Below are 17,618 nucleotides of genomic sequence, written 5' to 3'. Positions count from 1 at the left end.
AGAGGCCCCAAACCCTCATGGCTGGGAGGAGAGGCCTCTTGCAGCCCCAAACCCTGGCTGGGAGCAGAGGCCACTTGTAACCCCAAAACTTGTTTGGGAAGAGAGGTCCCAAACCCTCATGGCTGTCAGGAGAGGCCTCTTGTAACCCCAAACCTTGTCTGGGAGGAGAGACCCCAAACCCTGTCTGGGAGCAGAGGTCTCTTGTAACCCCAAACCCTCATAGATGGCAGGAGAGGCCTCTTGCAGCCCCAAATCCTTATGGCTGTAAGCAGAGACCTCTTACAGCCCCAAATCCTGGCTGGGAGGAAAGGTCTCTTGTAACCCCAAACCCTTATGTCTGTCATAGGAGGCTTTTTGCAGCCCCAAACCCTGGCTGGCAGCAGAGGCCTCCTGCAGCCACTCTCTCTTCCCCCCACGCAATTCCTGCTCCATTCATCTCCGTGTTTTCGGTATCGAGGGGGTGTTTACAGTCAACAAACAGGAGCCTCCTTTTTGATCCCAGCTTTCACCTGTGAGAGCATCCACGTGCTCCCTCCGTGAGATTTGTTGGGAATATTTACATTTTCCAAGAGGAGCATCTGCTCTGGAGTTGGACTCTTTGTGCCTCATTAGTGGCTACCTCTCTTATCTGCTCCCATCTCCAGGGCATGTCAGGATGATTTTCTGAGCTGCTTTTCTTGGCAGCTGCTGGGAAGCTCCTGGTGAAGTGCTGGACCCTAAAAAAACCCAGATTTTCAGCTGATTTTGGAGTTAAAAAAATGGGGATTTGTAAGGTTTTGAATCTCCTGTGCTGCTTTAGGTGAGGTGTGTCCCATCCAAGGTGCTGCTCTGAGTTGGGGTTGAGTTTTGGGGTATTTCCATGGGGTTTCAAGTTGGGTTTTTGGCATGGATGTGGTGTTTGGCACTTGCAGCTAAATTGAAATGTAGCCCTGAGCTGGGGCTGTGACATGAGGATGACACAGCCCACAATGTCAGGGGAGGGTTTTTGTTGGAATGAGACTGGAATCGCCTAAACTGTGACTAAAACCCCTCCAAAAATGGGATTTTAGCCCCAAACCTGGCCTTTCCTACTGCCAGAACATGGGACAGGGCTGGTGGCCAGGGCTCCTGGAGGGCCAGGCTGGGAGATGAGAAATCTCATCCAGATTTGTGAATTCTTTCATGGAATCACAGGATTCTGAGCTGGGATGGATCCAGCTCTGGGGGGAATCATCCAGGGATCAAACCCCACACCTTGGTGTTGTCAGCACCCTGCTCCAACCAATCTCTGGGATTTTTGTTGTTCTCCTTGTGGAGAAATTTCCTGTCCCCATCTTTGTCTACAGAGCCAGCAGGTCCCAAAATTCCTGGGAATTCCCAATATTCCCAGTCCCACTTGGTGTGGCCCCATGGGAACCTTCACTGGTTGTCCCAAGGCTGGGCATTGGGGCTGGATTTTGGGACCTAAGACAGTTTTTTAGTTGGATTTTAGCACATAAGTAGGTTTTTTTGGATGGATTTGAGCACCTAAGGAGGTTTTGGGGATGGATTTGAGCACTTAGAAGGTTTTGGGGTTGGATTTCAGGACTTTTGAAGGTTTTGAGGATGGATTTGGGCACCTAAGGAGGTTTTGGGGCATGGATTTTAGGACCTAAGAAAGTTTTTTGGATGAATTTGAACACTTAAGAAGGTTTTTAGCAGCTAAGGAGTTTTTTGGATGGATTTTGGACCTAAGAAAGTTTTTTAGTTGGATTTTAGGACCTAAGAAGGTTTGGGGAACAGATTTGAACACCTAAGAAGGTTTTGGGGATGGATTTTGGGACCTAAGGAAGTTTTTAGTTGGATTTGAGCACCTAAGTCATTTTTTGGATGGATTTGAGCACGTAAGAAAGTTTTGGGGATGGATTTTAGGACTTTAGAAGGCACCTGGGACAGTGGGAAATGTCCCTGCCATGCCTGGGGTGGCACTGGAGGGGCTCTGAGGCCCTTCCCAACCCAAAGCATTCCATGATTCCCTGATTTTAGTGGATAATTCCAGGTGGGTGCTGGATTAGGGTTCTCCCAGGATGGGATTCAAGCTGGATTAATCCCTGATTATTTAAACCAGAGCTGCAGTGATGGGACTGAGCTGCTCTGTGTGTGGGGGGGGTACAAAAACCTTCTCCAGTGGGTGTAAAATTGGGCTGTTCTGGTGAATTTTCATGGATTTTGTGGATTTATTCCCCTGCTGTCAATAGTTCCACAATAAACCTGGGCTTTCCAAGGAGGAATCTTCCCAGCAGATCTTGTGGCAGATCCTTGCTGTCCTGGTGATGGGATTTGAATGGAATTCACTGATTTTGGGGGGATGATGGAGGATTTCTAAGTGGGAAGGGTTTGGGGTGGCTCAGTGATGTCCCATGGGAATGTTGGGCTGGGGACACCCTGGGTGAAGTGCACAAGGAGAAATCAGCTCCAAACCATTGTCACCCAAATCCCAGCAGCCCCATTTCCCTGAGCTTTTCAATTATTCCTGGAGAATAAAACTTTTATTTTTATTTTTTTTCCCTGCTGTAATCCCAGCTTGGCTCTCAGCTCCGAATCCCAAAATGGTTTTTTTTTGTTTTTTTTTTGTTTTTTTTTTTTGGGGTTTGTTCAGCTGCTGTTTTTGCTTTCTTGTGATTATCCTGTGTTTTCCCTTCTGTGGTGTTCATCCCCGCTGGTAATTATCCCCCTCTCCCTGCCAACTCTGTGAACTCTGGGGCTAATTTGGGCAGGAGAGTTCTGCCCAGCAATTTTACAGATGGGAGGCGTTATTGAGGGTTTTTCCTGGACCCGTGATTACAAGGAATGGGTACTTTGGATTCCTCTGCTCCCTCTCAAGGGTTGAGAGCTGGGTGAAACTGGAATTAGAGCAGCTCCTCTGCTGGGATGGCTGAGGCTGGAAAAGCCCTCTAGGATGGAATCCAGCACTGCCCAGGTCACTGCTGGCCGTGTCCCCAAGTGCCACATCCACAGGGATGGGGGCTCCAAACCTCCCTGGAGCAATTTTCCCAACCTGCCAACCTCAACTTTCCCAAGAGTTTCCTCTTGTTCTTCAGCTGTGAGAGAGGTGCAGCCCTAAAACACAAATCCCACCTGGAGTTTCAGCCCAAAAAACTCAGAGAATTGGCTCTGGGATATTCTTGGTCTAGTTTTTTGCTTTTTTTTGGGATTTTTTTTTTTTTTAAAATCCAGAGGAAAACAGGATTCAGGCATGGAATTCAGAGGAGTAATGGATTATCTGGAGACCTGAGGAGCTGAATAGTCCCAAACAGATCAAATGTGGGAAACTGGGTGGTCTGAGCTCAAACTGCCACGGAGAGAAGAAATATTTTCCATTTTGAGAATAAGGGAGCAATGGGAATATCTGGGGAGATGAGGCAGGAACACACTGAGGAGAAAGGGATGGAGCTGGGAGGATGAAAAATGGGAGCAGGGTCACGACAGGACGAGTTTTTTTGTTGGAGGAACCTCTGGTGGGAGAGTCCCTGATTCCTGGGGCAGCCAAAAGTGGCTCAGGAAGGAGAAGCCTTCAGTGAGGGCATGGGCTTGGTCACAGCGGGCCATAAATTCTGGGGAAATTGCTAAAATGTGAAAAGGATTCTCTGATTTTTATTGATTTTTTTTTTTTTAATTTTATTTTTGGGAATGGTTTCAAAGGCGTTTGCTACTCCTTCCCTTCTTCTGAGTTGGAAGGAGGAGGAATCCCAAACCTTCCAAGGAGAATCCAAGGATTGGGGTCATGTTCTTGTGGGGTTTTTCCTGTGGCATCTCCAGCCCAGCTCTGCTCACTTCTGCTTCTCCAGCCTGTGGAAAACTCATTTTTCCTCTGGAAGTGATTCCAGAGTGATTTTAACTTCCAGAGATTGTGGTGAAGCTGCTCCAGGAGCTTCCCCTTCCTCAGAGCAGGGATGGAGACCCAGCCTGGGGTTTGGGGTGGGGGATTTGGGTTCCTGGGATTCCCTGGGGAGCTCCCCCTTCCTGTGCTGCTGCTGAGGAGCTGGAGGGGAAAATTCCCCATGGGAATGGTGGGGAGATGCTGGAATAAATCCTGGAGCTGCTGCAGGATTCTGCAGCCCCTCTGCTCTGGGAATGTTCCCCTGGAGAAGGGAAAATGCCAGGGAATGCTCAGAGTCCCTGCAGGGGCTCCAGGAGAGCTGGAGAGGGACTGGGGACAAGGGCTGGAGGGACAGGACACAGGGAATGGCTTCACTGGGAAAGGGGAGATTGGGCTGGGATCTGGGCAAGGAATTCCTGCCTGGGCTGGAATTCCCAGATTTGCTGGGGCTGCCCCTGGATCCCTGCAGTGTCCAAGGCCTTTCCCTTCTCCTTTCCCTTCTCCTTTCCCTTCTCCTTTCCCTTCTCCTTTCCCTTCTCCTTTCCCTTCTCCTTTCCCTTCTCCTTTCCCTTCTCCTTTCCCTTCTCCTTTCCCTTCTCCTTTCCCTTCTCCTTTCCCTTCTCCTTTCCCTTCTCCTTTCCCTTCTCCTTTCCCTTCTCCTTTCCCTTCTCCTTTCCCTTCTCCTTTCCCTTCTCCTTTCCCTTCTCCTTTCCCTTCTCCTTTCCCTTCTCCTTTCCCTTCTCCTTTCCCTTCTCCTTTCCCTTCTCCTTTCCCTTCTCCTTTCCCTTCTCCTTTCCCTTCTCCTTTCCCTTCTCCTTTCCCTTCTCCTTTCCCTTCTCCTTTCCCTTCTCCTTTCCCTTCTCCTTTCCCTTCTCCTTTCCCTTCTCCTTTCCCTTCTCCTTTCCTTTCCTTTCCTTTCCTTTCCTTTCCTTTCCTTTCCTTTCCTTTCCTTTCCTTTCCTTTCCTTTCCTTTCCTTTCCTTTCCTTTCCTTTCCTTTCCTTTCCTTTCCTTTCCTTTCCTTTCCTTTCCTTTCCTTTCCTTTCCTTTCCTTTCCTTTCCTTTCCTTTCCTTTCCTTTCCTTTCCTTTCCTTTCCTTTCCTTTCCCTTTTGAGAATTAATTAATTAATGATTGGTTTCACCCCCAGGTGTTGGTGATGCCAGGCTGGAGATGATCAGGGGGGTTTGGAGGATTTAATAAATTTATCAAATCCCTCAGGGTGGGACATTCCCTTTTTCCTGATTTTCCTGTGGAGAGGAGATCCTGAGAATCACCAACTGCAGGTCTGGAGGTCGCTGCTCCCTGCTCAGGATTTATCAATTTGAACTCCAGGCATTGCCTGATTCTGTCTCTTGGTTTGATGAAAACTGAAATAATTTATAATAATCCTTCCTCTTTCTGGGTCTCACCCAGATCCCTGATTTCTGCCTCAGGATCCTTCCTTTTCCTGAGGGAAACAGATTTTTGGGATGGATTTTAGGACCTGGGAAGGTTTTAAGGGTGGATTTTGGGACCTAAGAAGATTTTTAGTTGGATTTTAGCACCTAAGTAGTTATTTTCAGAGGGATTTGAGCACCTAAGAAGATTTTTTTAATTGGATTTTAGCATCTAAGAAGGTTTTTTGGATTGATTTGAGCACCTAAGAAGGGTTTGGGGATGGCTTTGAACACTTAGGAGGTTTTGGGGTTGGATTTTTGGAGTTCAGAAGGTTTTTTTGATGGATTTGAGCACCTGAGACAATTTTTTAGTTCTATTTAGTTGTATTTTAGTTCTATTTCAGCACCTGAGGAGGCTTTTTGGATGGATTTTGGGACCTAAGAAAGTTCTTTGGATGGATCTGATCACCTAAGAAGGTTTTGGGGCTGAATTTTAGGACTTTAGAAGGTTTTGGGGATGGATTTGAGGTTTTCTTGGATGGATTTGAGCACCTGAGATGATTTTTTAGTTCTATTTCAGCACCTAAGGAGGCTTTTTGGATGGATTTTGGGACCTAAGAAAGTTCTTTGGATGGATCTGATCACCTAAGATGATTTTGGGGCTGGATTTTAGGACTTTAGAAGGTTTGGGGGATGGATTTGAGGTTTTTTTTGATGGATTTGAGCACCTGAGATGATTTTTTAGTTTTATTTCAACACCTGAGGAGGCTTTTTGAATGGATTTTGGGACCTAAGAAGATTTTTGGATGGATTTGAGCACCTAAGAAGGATTTTGGGGATGGATCTGATCACCTAAGATGATTTTTGGATGGATTTGAGCACCTGAGACGATTTTTTAGCTGTATTTCAGCACCTAAGGAGGTTTTTTTGATTGGATTTGAGCACCTAAGAAGGTTTTGGGAATGGATTTGAACACTTACATGTTTTAGGGTTGGATTTTAGGACTTTAGAAGGTTTGGGGGATGGATTCGAGGGTTTTTTTGATGGATTTGAGCACCTGAGATGATTTTTTAGTTTTATTTCAACACCTAAGGAGGCTTTTTGAATGGATTTTGGGACCTAAGAAGATTTTTGGATGGATTTGAGCACCTGAGACAATTTTTTAGTTCTATTTAGTTATAATTTAGTTCTATTTCAGCACCTAAGGAGGCTTTTTGGATGGATTTTGGGACCTAAGAAAGTTCTTTGGATGGATCTGATCACCTAAGATGATTTTGGGGCTGGATTTTAGGACTTTAGAAGGTTTTGGGGATGGATTTGAGGGTTTTTGGATGGATCTGATCACCTAAGAAGTTTTTTGGATGGATTTGAGCACCTGAGACAATTTTTTAGTTGTATTTAGTTGTATTTTAATTCTATTTCAGCACCTGAGGAGGATTTTTGGATGGATTTGAGCACCTAAGAAGGTTTTGGGGTTGGATTTTGGGACTTTAGAAGGTTTTGGGGGTCGATTTGAGGTTTTTTTGATGGATCTGATCACCTAAGAAGTTTTTTTGAATGGATTTGAGCACCTGAGAAGATTTTTTAGTTCTATTTAGTTGTATTTTAGTTGTATTTCAGCCCCTGAGGAGGCTTTTTGGATGGATTTGAGCACCTGAGAATATTTTGGGCTTGGATTTTAGGACTTTAGAGGGTTTTGAGGATAGATTTGAGTTTTTTTGGATGGATTTGAGCACCTGAGACAATTTTTTAGTTCTATTTAGTTCTAATTTAGTTCTATTTCAGCACCTAAGGAGGCTTTTTGGATGGATTTTGGGACCTAAGAAAGTTCTTTGGATGGATCTGATCACCTAAGAAGGTTTTGGGGTTGGATTTTAGGACTTTAGAGGGTTTTGGGGATAGATTTGAGGTTTTTTTGATGGATCTGATCACCTAAGAAGTTTTTTTGAATGGATTTGAGCACCTGAGAAGATTTTTTAGTTCTATTTAGTTGTATTTTAGTTGTATTTTAGTTGTATTTCAGCCCCTGAGGAGGCTTTTTGGATGGATTTGAGCACCTGAGAATATTTTGGGCTTGGATTTTAGGACTTTAGAAGGTTTTGCGGATAGATTTGAGGTTTTTTGGATGGATTTGAGCACCTGAGACAATTTTTTAGTTCTATTTAGTTGCATTTTAGCTGTATTTCAGCACCTGAGGAGGCTTTTTGGGTGGATTTTGGGTGGATTTTGCCCGAGCCTGGAACAAACCCGGATCAAGTGAGGCTGTGGCTCCTCACAAGCCCTTGGAGGAGCTGAGGCCATCCCCAGGCAGCCTGGTTGTGTAATGCCACAACAGCTGGAGAATCATTAAATTACCATCAGCTCCTGCTTTTAATTAATTTATTTTCTGGAGAGGAGCAGGTTGACAGCTGGTGCCTCGCTCAGGTGATATTTGTTGTTGCATGTTGTTTGTTTTGTGAATTCTAAATGAGCTGCAGTTGTTTTGGTTTTTATTTTTTTTTTTTTCCTCCCTTGGCTCCCAACAGTTCAAAGCAAGACGTTGTCCCTTCCTGGAGATGTTTGTGATGCAATTTCAGCCAGAAAAAAGGAGGGTGGAGTGGGGTTGATGGCCTGGAGGTGTTGGAATCCTTGGATTCTGAGAATCTCCAGGGATGGGATGCTCAGGTGGAGCCTGGAGTGGGGGAAAATCAGCCCAGAGCCTGGTGTGGGACAAAAATCACCCCAAAACCTGGTGTGTGTGGGACAAAAATCAACCCAGAACTTGATGTGGGGCTAAAATCAACCCAGGGCTTGGTTTGGTTTGGGATAAAAATCAACCCAGAGTTTGGTTTGGAGTAAAATTCACCCCAGGGACTGGTGGAGCTGAAAATGAGCTGAGAAACCAAATCCAGAGTGAAAGAAGCCCAAGAGCACCTTGGGTGAAAATCTGGGAAAAGATGGGAAAAATCCCAAAAATCCAGGGGGAAATGTTTTTGTTTGTTGTTTTTTTTTTTTGTTTGTTTGTTTGTTTTTTTGGCACGGTGAAGTTTGACTTTGTTTGATACAGAATGAGAATCCTAGAGTGGTTTGGGATGGAAAGATCAACCTGAGTTCTTAAATTTCATGGGTGAGAAATGAGCTGAAAACCCAAATCCAGAGTGAGAGAAGCCCAAGAGCACTTGGGGTGAAAATCTGGGAAAAGATGGGAAAAATCCCAAAAAATCCAGGGGGAAAAGCATCTTTTTGGTACAATGAAACATGACCTTGTTTGATACAGAATCAGAGAATCCCAGAGTGGTTTGGGATGGAAAGATCAACCTGAGTTCTTAAATTTCATGGCTGAAAATGGACTGAAAACCCAAATCAAGGGAGAGAGAACCCCAAGAGCACTTTGGGTGTAAATGTGGAAAAAAATCCCAAAAATCCAGGGAAAAAGCATCTTTTTGGCACAATGGAGTTTGATACAAAATTGGAGAATCCCAGAGGGGTTTGGGTTGGAAAGATCAACTTGATCCCTTAAATTTCATGGCTGAAAATGGGCAGAAAACCCAAATCTAGAGACAATCTCAAGAACACGTTAGAGGGTGAAAATCTGGAAAAAGGTGGGAGAAGTCCCAAAAATCAGGGGGAAAAGCATCTTTTTGGTACAATGAAGTTTGATACAAAATTGGGTTGGATGGGATCTTAAAGATTATCTTGATTTCTTAGACTTCATGGCTGAGCAGGGGCTGGAAAACCAAATCCAGGGAATGAGCACCCCAAGAGAACCTTGGATGAAAATCTGGGAAAAGATGGGAAAGATAGAAAATATGGGAAAAATTAAAAAAAAACTGTAGGGGAAAAGCTTCTTTTTGACTCAATGAAGTTTGATACAAAATTGGGGAATCCCAGAGGGGCTTGGATGGAAAGATCATCTTGATTTCTTAAATTTCATGGCTGAGAAATGGGCAGAAAATGGGCTGGAAGACCAAAGCCAGGGAGAGAACCCCAAGGGCACTTTGAGTGAAAATCTGGGAAAAGATGGGAAAAATCCCAAAAAATGGGAGAAAAAGCATCTTTTTGGTACAGTGAAACATGACCTTGTTTGATACAGAATCACAGAATCCCAGAGGGGTTTGGGTTGGAAAGATCAACTTGATTTCTTAAATTTCATGGGTGAGAAATGGGCTGGAACACCAAATCCAGCAGTGAGAACTCCAAGAGCATTTTGGGTGAAAATCTGGGAAAAGATGGGAGAAGTCCCAACAAACCAGGGGGAAAAGCATCTTTTTGGCACAGTGAAGTTTGATGCAAAATTGGAGAATCCCAGAGGGGTTTGGGATGGAAAGATCAACTTGATTTCTTAAATTTCATGGCTGAAAATGGACAGAAAAACCCAAATCTAGAGAGAGAACCTCAAGAGCACTTTGGGTGAAAATCTGGGAAAAGATGGGAAAAATCCCAAAAAACTGGAGGGGAAAAGAATCTTTTTGGTACAGTGAAGTTTGATACAAAATTGGAGAATCCCAGAGTGGTTTGGGTTGGAAAGATCAACTTGATCCCTTAAATTTCATGGTGAGAAATGAGCTGAACATGGGCTGGAACACCAAATCCATGGAGAGAGAACCCCAAGAGCACCTTGGTTGAAAATGTGGGAAAAGATGGGAAAAGTACCCTAAAACTGGAGGGGAAAAACATCTTTTTGGCACAATGGTATTTAATACAAAATTGGAGAATCTCAGTTTGGTTTGGGTTGGAAGAGACCTTAAAGATCATCTTGATTTCTTGAATTCCATGGCTGAACATGGGCTGGAAACCCAAATCTAGAGACAGACAACCCCAAGAACACGTTAGAGGATGAAAATCTGGGAAAAGTTGGACACAAGCAGCAGGCTTGGAGCACCTGGTGCCGTGTGGGGTTTGGGAGCAGAGGGAATTGCAGGGTGGGAATTTGGGGATTCCCATGGAAGGGGCGCTCAGGGATGGGAGGTTTGGAGTCCCCATCCCTGGGGATTTGCAGCCCTGTGTGACACTTGGGGACACTCAGTGACCCCAGAGCCGTTCCCAGCTGAGCAATTCCCGAATTTCTGCTCTCCCTGCCCGTCCTGAGCCCCTCTCTGCTTTCCAGGGGGCCAGGGAGACCTTCGAGAGCTACTACAGGAAACAGCGGAGAAAACAGGCGCGGCTGGTGCTGCAGCCGCCCTCCAACATGGTCAGTGCGTGTGTTTGTCAGTGTGTGTGTGTGTCCGTCTGTCTGTCCTTCCCCACCTCCAACATGGTCAGTGTGTCTGTCTGTCTGTGTGTCTGTCCTTCCCCACCTCCAAAAGGTCAGTGCGGCTGTCTGTGTGTCTGTCTGTGTGTCTCTGTGTGTGTGTGTGTGTCTGTCTGTGTGTCCTTCCCCCCTCCAACATGGTCAGTGGGTGTGTGTCTGTGTGTCTGTCTGTGTGTGTGTCTGTCAGTGTGTCTGTGTGTCAGTGTGTGTGTGTGTCTGTGTGTGTGTCTGTCTGTCCTTCCCCCCTCCAACATGGTCAGTGCGGCTGTCTGTGTGTCTGTGTGTCCGTCTGTGTGTCTGTGTGTCAGTCTGTCAGTGTGTGTGTCTGTCTGTCTGTCTGTATGTCAGTCTGTCTGTCTGTCCTTACCCCCCTCCAACATGGTCAGTGCGTGTGTGTCTGTCTGTGTGTCTGTCTGTGTATGTGTGTCTGTCAGTCTGTGTGTGTGTGTGTGTCTGTGTGTCTGTCCTTCCCTGCCCTCTAACATGGTCAGTGTGTCTGTGGGTGTGTCAGTCTGTCTGTCTGTCTGTGTGTCTGTGTGTCTGTCCTTCCCCCCCCCCAACATGGTCAGCGGGTCTGTGTGTCTGTCAGTCTGTGTGTCAGTCTGTATCTGTGTGTCAGTGTGTCAGTCTGTCTGTCCTTCCCCTCCTTCCTGCATGGTCAGTGTGTCTGTCAGTGTGTCTGTCTGTCTGTCCTTCCCCCCTCCAACATAGTCAGTGTGTGTGTGTCAGTCTGTCTGTGTGTCTGTCTGTCCTTACCCCCCTCCAACATAGTCAGTGGGTGTCTGTGTGTGTGTGTGTGTGTCTGTGTGTGTGTCAGTCTGTCTGTCCTTCCCCCCCACCCTCCAACATGGTCAGTGGGTCTGTCTGTCTGTGTGTGTCTGTGTGTCTGTCTGTCAGTCTGTCAGTCTGTTCTTCCCCTCCCTCCAACATGGTCAGTGGGTCTGTGTGTCTGTCAGTCTGTCTGTCTGTCCTTAACCCCCTCCAACATGGTCAGTGCGTCTGTCTGTCTGTCTGTCAGTGTGTCTGGGTGTCTGTGTGTGTCTGTCTGTCTGTCTGTCAGTGTGTCTGGGTGTCTGTGTGTGTCTGTCTGTGTGTCTGTCTGTTTGTGTGTCTGTCTGTCTGTGTGTGCGTCTGTGTGTCTGTCTGTGTGTGTGTGTGTCTGTCTGTCTGTCCTTCCCCACCTCCAACATGGTCAGTGCGTCTGTCTGTCAGTGTGTCTGTGAGTCTGTCCTTCCCCCTCCCAACATGGTTAGTGTGTGTCTGTCTGTGTGTGTCAGTCTGTGTCTGTCTGTCCTTACCCCCCTCCAACATGGTCAGTGCGTCTGTCTGTCTGTCAATGTGTCTGTCTGTGTGTCAGTGTGTCTGTCTGTCTGTCAGTGCCTGTGTGTGTGTCTGTCTGTGTGTGTGTCTGTGTGTTTGTCTGTCTGTCCTTCCCCTCCCACCAACATGGTCAGTGCGTCTGTCTGTCTGTGTGTCAGTCTGTCTGTTCTTCCCCTCCCTACAACAGTCTGTCTGTCTGTCTTTCAGTGTGTCTGGGTGTGTGTGTCTGTGTGTCTGTCTGTCCTTCTCCCCCCAACAGAGTCAGTGTGTCTGTGTGTGTCTGTCTGTCAGTCTGTCTGTCCTTCCCCCTGCTCCAACATGGTCAGTGTGTGTGTGTGTGTCTGTCAGTCTGTCTGTATGTGTCTGATCTGTCTGTCTGTGTGTCTGTGTGTCTGTCAGTCTGTCTGTGTGTCTGTGTGTCTGTCAGTCTGTCTGTGTGTCTGTCTGTGTCTGTCAGTCAGTCTGTCCCTCCCAGCCTGCATTTTCCCCCTTGCACCCCCCCAGGTTTTATTTTTTAACCTTTCTTTCTCTCTCTGTTTTTGATTTCCCGCAGCACGAGACCCTGGAGGGCTACAGGCGCTATTTCCATCAGATCGTGGGGTAGGTTTGGGTGGCTCTTAAGGACTAAAATGGACCAAAAAAAAGAAAGAAAAAAAGAAAAAGAAAAGGTGGTTCGTGCTTTTGAAGTGGTGGAAAGTGAATTTTATCTGCTCTGCTGTCACTGGGGGATTTCCTGGGAATTTTTAGGAATTTTTAGCAATTTTTAACAATTTTTGGGGAATTTTTTGGGATTTTTTTAATATTTTTTGGGAAATTTTGGGGGAATTTTGGGGGTTTTTTATGGAATCTTTTTGGCATTTTTGGGATTTAAAAAAATTTTGAGGAATTTCTGGGAATTTTGAGGAATTTCTGGGAATTTTTGGGGAATTTTTGGAAATTCCTGGGATTTTTTTGGAAATTCCTGGGATTTTTTTGGGAATTCCTGGGATTTCTCGGGAATTTCCTGGGAATTTTTGTGAATTTTCTGGGAATTTCTGGGATTTTTAAGGAATTTCTGGGAATTTTTGGAAATTTTTAGGAATTTTTAGGAATTTTTGGGATATTTCTGGGAATTTCCTGGGAATTCCTGGCAATTTTGGGGGAATTTTGAGGAATTTTGAGGCGTTTTTTAGGATTTTTTAGGAATTTTTAGGAATTTTAGGAATTTTGGGGAATTTTTAGGAATTTTTGGATGTTTCTGGGAATTTCTGTGAATTATTGGGAAAATTTAGGGGGAATTTTTAGGAAATATTAGGAATTTCTGGGAATTCCAATAAAAATTGGGTGGGCTTGATAAAAATTGGATAATAACCAGAATAATTTAAATAAAAATGGGATAAAAAATTGAATAAAAATTGGATAATAATTTGATAACAATGAGAATAATTTTAATAAAAATTGGACAAAAATTGGATAATAATAAGAATAATTTCAATAAAAATTGGATAAAAATCTGATAATAATGAGAATAATTTCAATAAAAATGGGATAAAAATTGAATAAAAATTGGCTAATAATTTGATAATAATGAGAATAATTTCAATCCCAGCCCAAATTCCACGTGTGCTACTCCTGGGCTGGATTTCCCTGGAAAAATCCACCTGGAAATTTAAAATATTTCACATGTCCAGGCTCAGCCTCATTCCCTGGAAAATTCCTGGAGCAGCAGAATTGAGAACTGGAGATTGGAGAGAATTGATTGGCTGGAAATGGTGGGGGAGGATTTTTGTGTTTAAAACATTTTTTCCCTGCAGACAAAACAATTTTCCCTGTATTTAAAACAATTTTCCCTGTTTTTAAAACATTTTTCTCTCTATTTAAACCATTTTTCCCTACAGATAAAACATTTTTCCCTATATTTAAATCATTTTTTCCTACACTTAAAACATTTTTCCTACACTTAAAACATTTTTCCTGCATTTAAACCATTTTCCCCTATATTTAAATAATTTTTCCCTGTATTTATACATTTTCCTTATATTTAAATCACTTTTCCCTGGATTTTTTGGAGGGATTTTGGTGCTTCTGGGATCATTGAAATTTGGATTTTTTTTTACTGGATTTATTTTGCCATTCCAGGATTTTCGTGGTTCTGGGATTATTGAAATTTAGATTTTTGTGTTTTCCCAGGTTTTTCGTGGTGGAGGATCACTGAAATTTGGATTTTTTGGGGGGGGAATTTCTCTGGTTTTGCAGGTTTTTCATGGTTCTGTGATCACTGAAATTTGGAATTTTTTTTGATTTTTGTTTTCATGCTTCTGGGATTATTGAAATTTGGATTTTTTTTGAGGTTTTTTCAGGTTTTTCGTGGTTTTGTGATCACTGAAATTTGGAATTTTTTTGTGTGTTTCAGGTTTTTCACGCTTCTGTGCTCACTGAAATTTGGAATTTTTTTGGAATTTTTGTGTTTTTCAAGTTTTTCATGGTTCTGTGATCACTGAAATTTGTTATTTTTATTTTCCCCAGGTTTTTTGTGGTGGAGGATCACATCCTGCACACCACCCACACTGAAATTTGGATTTTTTTGGTGTTTTTTCAGGTTTTTCATGTGTCTGTGCTCACTGAAATTTGGATTTTTTTGTGTTTTTCAGGTTTTTCGTGGTGGAGGATCCCATCCTTCACACCACCCAGGGGCTCAGGGTACACTGTGATTATTGAAATTTGGATTTTTTTGTGTTTTTCAGGTTTTTCGTGGTGGAGGATCACATCCTGCACACCACCCACACTGAAATTTGGATTTTTTTGGGTTTTTTTCAGGTTTTTCATGCTTCTGTGCTCACTGAAATTTGGATTTTTTTGGGGATTTTTGTGTTTTTCAGGTTTTTCGTGGTTCTGTGACCACTGAAATTTTTATTTTTTTATTTTTTCCAGGTTTTTTGTGGTGGAGGATCACATCCTGCACACCACCCACATTGAAATTTGGATTTTTTTGGGGATTTTTGTGTTTTTCAGGTTTTTCGTGGTTCTGTGACCACTGAAATTTTTATTTTTTTATTTTCCCCAGGTTTTTTGTGGTGGAGGATCACATCCTGCACACCACCCAAGGGCTCAGGGTGCACTGGGATTATTGAAATTTGGATTTTTTTGGGGATTTTTGTGTTTATAAGGTTCTTCATGGTTCTGTGACCTCTGAAATTTTTATTTTTTTATTTTTTCCAGGTTTTTTGTGGTGGAGGATCACATCCTGCACACCACCCAGGGGCTGGTGAGCCGCGCGTACCTGGACGAGCTGTGGGAGATGGCTCTGTCCAAAACCATCGCTGCCCTCAGGACCCACTCTGTGAGTACAGCCCAAATTCCAGCTTCTGAACAGTAAAAAATGTGATTTTATATTTTTGTTGTTATTTCATTCATGGTTTTTGAGGAGCACCAGCAGAAAGGAGTTGATTTGTCCACCCCAAAAAAATCCAGGGGGGAAAAAACAATTTTTTGGTGCAATGGAGTTTGATACAAAATTGGAGAAACCCAGATGGGTTTGGGATGGAAAGATCATCTTGAGTTCTTAAATTTCATGGTTGATAAATGGGCTGAAAATAAACAGAAAAATCAAATCCAGAGTGAGAGAACCCCAAGAGTATTTTGGGTGAAAATCTGGGAAAAGATGAGGAAAATCCCAAAAATCCATGAGGAAAAGCATCTTTTTGGCCCAATGGAGTTTGATACAAAATTGGAGAATCCCAGATTGGTTTGGGTTGGAAGGGACCTTAAAGATCATCTTGATCCTTTAAATTTCATTGGTGAGAAATGGACAGAAAACCCAAATCCAGAATGAGAGAACCCCAAGAGCATTTTAGGTGAAAATCTGGGAAAAGATGAGAAAAATCCCAAAAAACTGGAAGGGAAAAACATCTTTTTGGTACAATGGAGTTTGATACAAAATTGGAGAATCCCAGATGGGTTTGGGTTGGGAAGATCAACTTGAGTTCTTAAATTTCATGGGTGAGAAATGAGCACAAAAACCAAATCCAGAGAGAGAAAACTCCAAGAGCTCCTTGGGTGAAAAGATGGAAAAAGTCCCAAAAATCTGGGGGGAAAAGTCTCTTTTTGACACAATGATGTGTGATCTTGTTTGATACAGAATCAGAATCCCAGAGGGGTTTGGGATGGGAAGATCATCTTGAGTTCTTAAATTTCATGGGTGAGAAATGAGCTGAGAAACCAAATCCAGAGAGAGAGAAGCCCAAGAGTATTTTGGGTGAAAATCTGGGAAAATCTGGGAAAAATCCCAAAAATCCATGGGGGAAATGCTTTTTTTTTTTTTTTGGCACAATGAAGAGTGACTTTTTTTGATACAGAATCAGAGAATCCCAGAGGGGTTTGGGTTGGAAAGATCAACCTGAGTTCTTAAATTTCATGGGTGAGAAATGAACAGAAAACCCAAATCCAGAGTGAGAGAACCCCAAGAGCTCCTTGAGTGAAAATCTGGGAAAAGATGGGGAAAATCCCAAAAATCCACGAGGAAAAGCATCTTTTTGGCACAATGGAGTTTGATACAAAATTGGAGAATCCCAGAATGGTTTGGGTTGGAAAGGACCTTAAAGATCAACTTGATCCCTTAAATTTCATGGGTGATAAATGGGCTGAAAATGAACAGAAAATGAGCAGAAAACCCAAATCCAAGGAGAGAGAACCCCAGGAGCACCTCAGAGGATGAAAATCTGGGAAAAGTTGAACACCAGGCTTGGAGCATCCTGGTCCTTCCCTTCCAGAGCTGGAACCTGATGGGTTTGAGGCTCCTTTTCCAACCCTGGACTGGATCTCTCTGGGATCAGGGACCCCAGATGGTTCCTGGTGTTCTTTATCCCCATCCAGATGATGCAAAGTTGATTTATTTTTTCCAAAAAAGTGGGGCTGAAAAGCATCTTTGAGGGACCCCAGAAAGTTCCTGGTGTTCCCCATCCAGATGATGGAAAGTTGATTTTTTTTTTCCAAAAAAACTGGGGGAAAAGCATATTTGAGGGACCCCAGAAGGCTCCTGGTGTTCTTTATCCCCAGCCAGGTGATGCAAGGTTGATTTTTTTCCCCCAAAATACTGGGGGGAAAAAAATCTTTGAGGGACCCTAGAAAGTTCTTGGTGTTCCCCATCCCCATCCAGATGATGCAAAATTGATTTTTCCCCAAAAAATGAGGGGAAAAATAATCTTTGAGGGACCCCAGAAAGTTCCTGGTGTTCCCCATCCCATCCAGATGATGGAAAGTTGATTTATTTTTTTAAAAAAACTGGGGGGAAAAAAATCTTTGAGGGACCCCAGAAGTCTCCTGATTTTCCCATCCCCATCCAGGTGATGCAAAGTTGATTTTTTTCCCCCTGTGCCACCAGAGGGGATAAACACCAAACCCCTCAGGGCTCCAAACCTGTGTTTGTTTTTATTTCAAGTGGGATTTTCTCGGGGCTGGGAGCAGGATCCTGAGCCAGGGGTTGTTTTTGGGGTTTTTTTGGTGTTCCCAGCTTTGTTACCACACTGGGTGTTTCAAGTGCTGCCAGGACAGGGGAGGCTTTTCCAGCCATCACAAAACATTCCCTGATTTCCCAACCTTGAGCACTCCCAGTCCCACCAGTTCCCAAACTGGGATTCCAGGCAGGGTGGGATAATTTCCCAAACTGGGATTTGAGGCAGGGTGGGATCATTTCCCAAACTGGGATTTGAGGCAGGGTGGGATCATTTCCCAAACTGGGATTTGAGGCAGGGTCTCCCCTTGCTGGGATTATTTCCCAAACTGGAATTCCAGGCTGGGTCTCCCCTTGCTGGGATTATTTCCCAAACTGGAATTCCAGGCTGGGTCTCCCCTTGCTGGGATCATTTCCAAATTGGATT

General features: G+C 43.9%; 1 protein-coding gene across 1 annotated transcript in view; it reads left to right on the top strand.

The window, feature by feature from the left end:
* The window catches only part of EXOC6B (exocyst complex component 6B), a 287,927-nt gene that overhangs the window by 149,484 nt on the left and 120,825 nt on the right, over nucleotides 1-17,618 (top strand). Inside the window, 3 exon segments of the mRNA XM_033060798.1 lie at nucleotides 10,300-10,383; nucleotides 12,317-12,363; nucleotides 14,962-15,082. Coding sequence (XP_032916689.1) covers nucleotides 10,300-10,383; nucleotides 12,317-12,363; nucleotides 14,962-15,082 — 252 coding nt within the window.

Source organism: Catharus ustulatus, chromosome 5 (assembly GCF_009819885.2).
Source record: "Catharus ustulatus isolate bCatUst1 chromosome 5, bCatUst1.pri.v2, whole genome shotgun sequence".
In the NCBI taxonomy this organism is placed as follows: Eukaryota; Metazoa; Chordata; class Aves; order Passeriformes; family Turdidae; genus Catharus; species Catharus ustulatus.
This window is presented reverse-complemented; position numbering and strand designations above follow the sequence as displayed.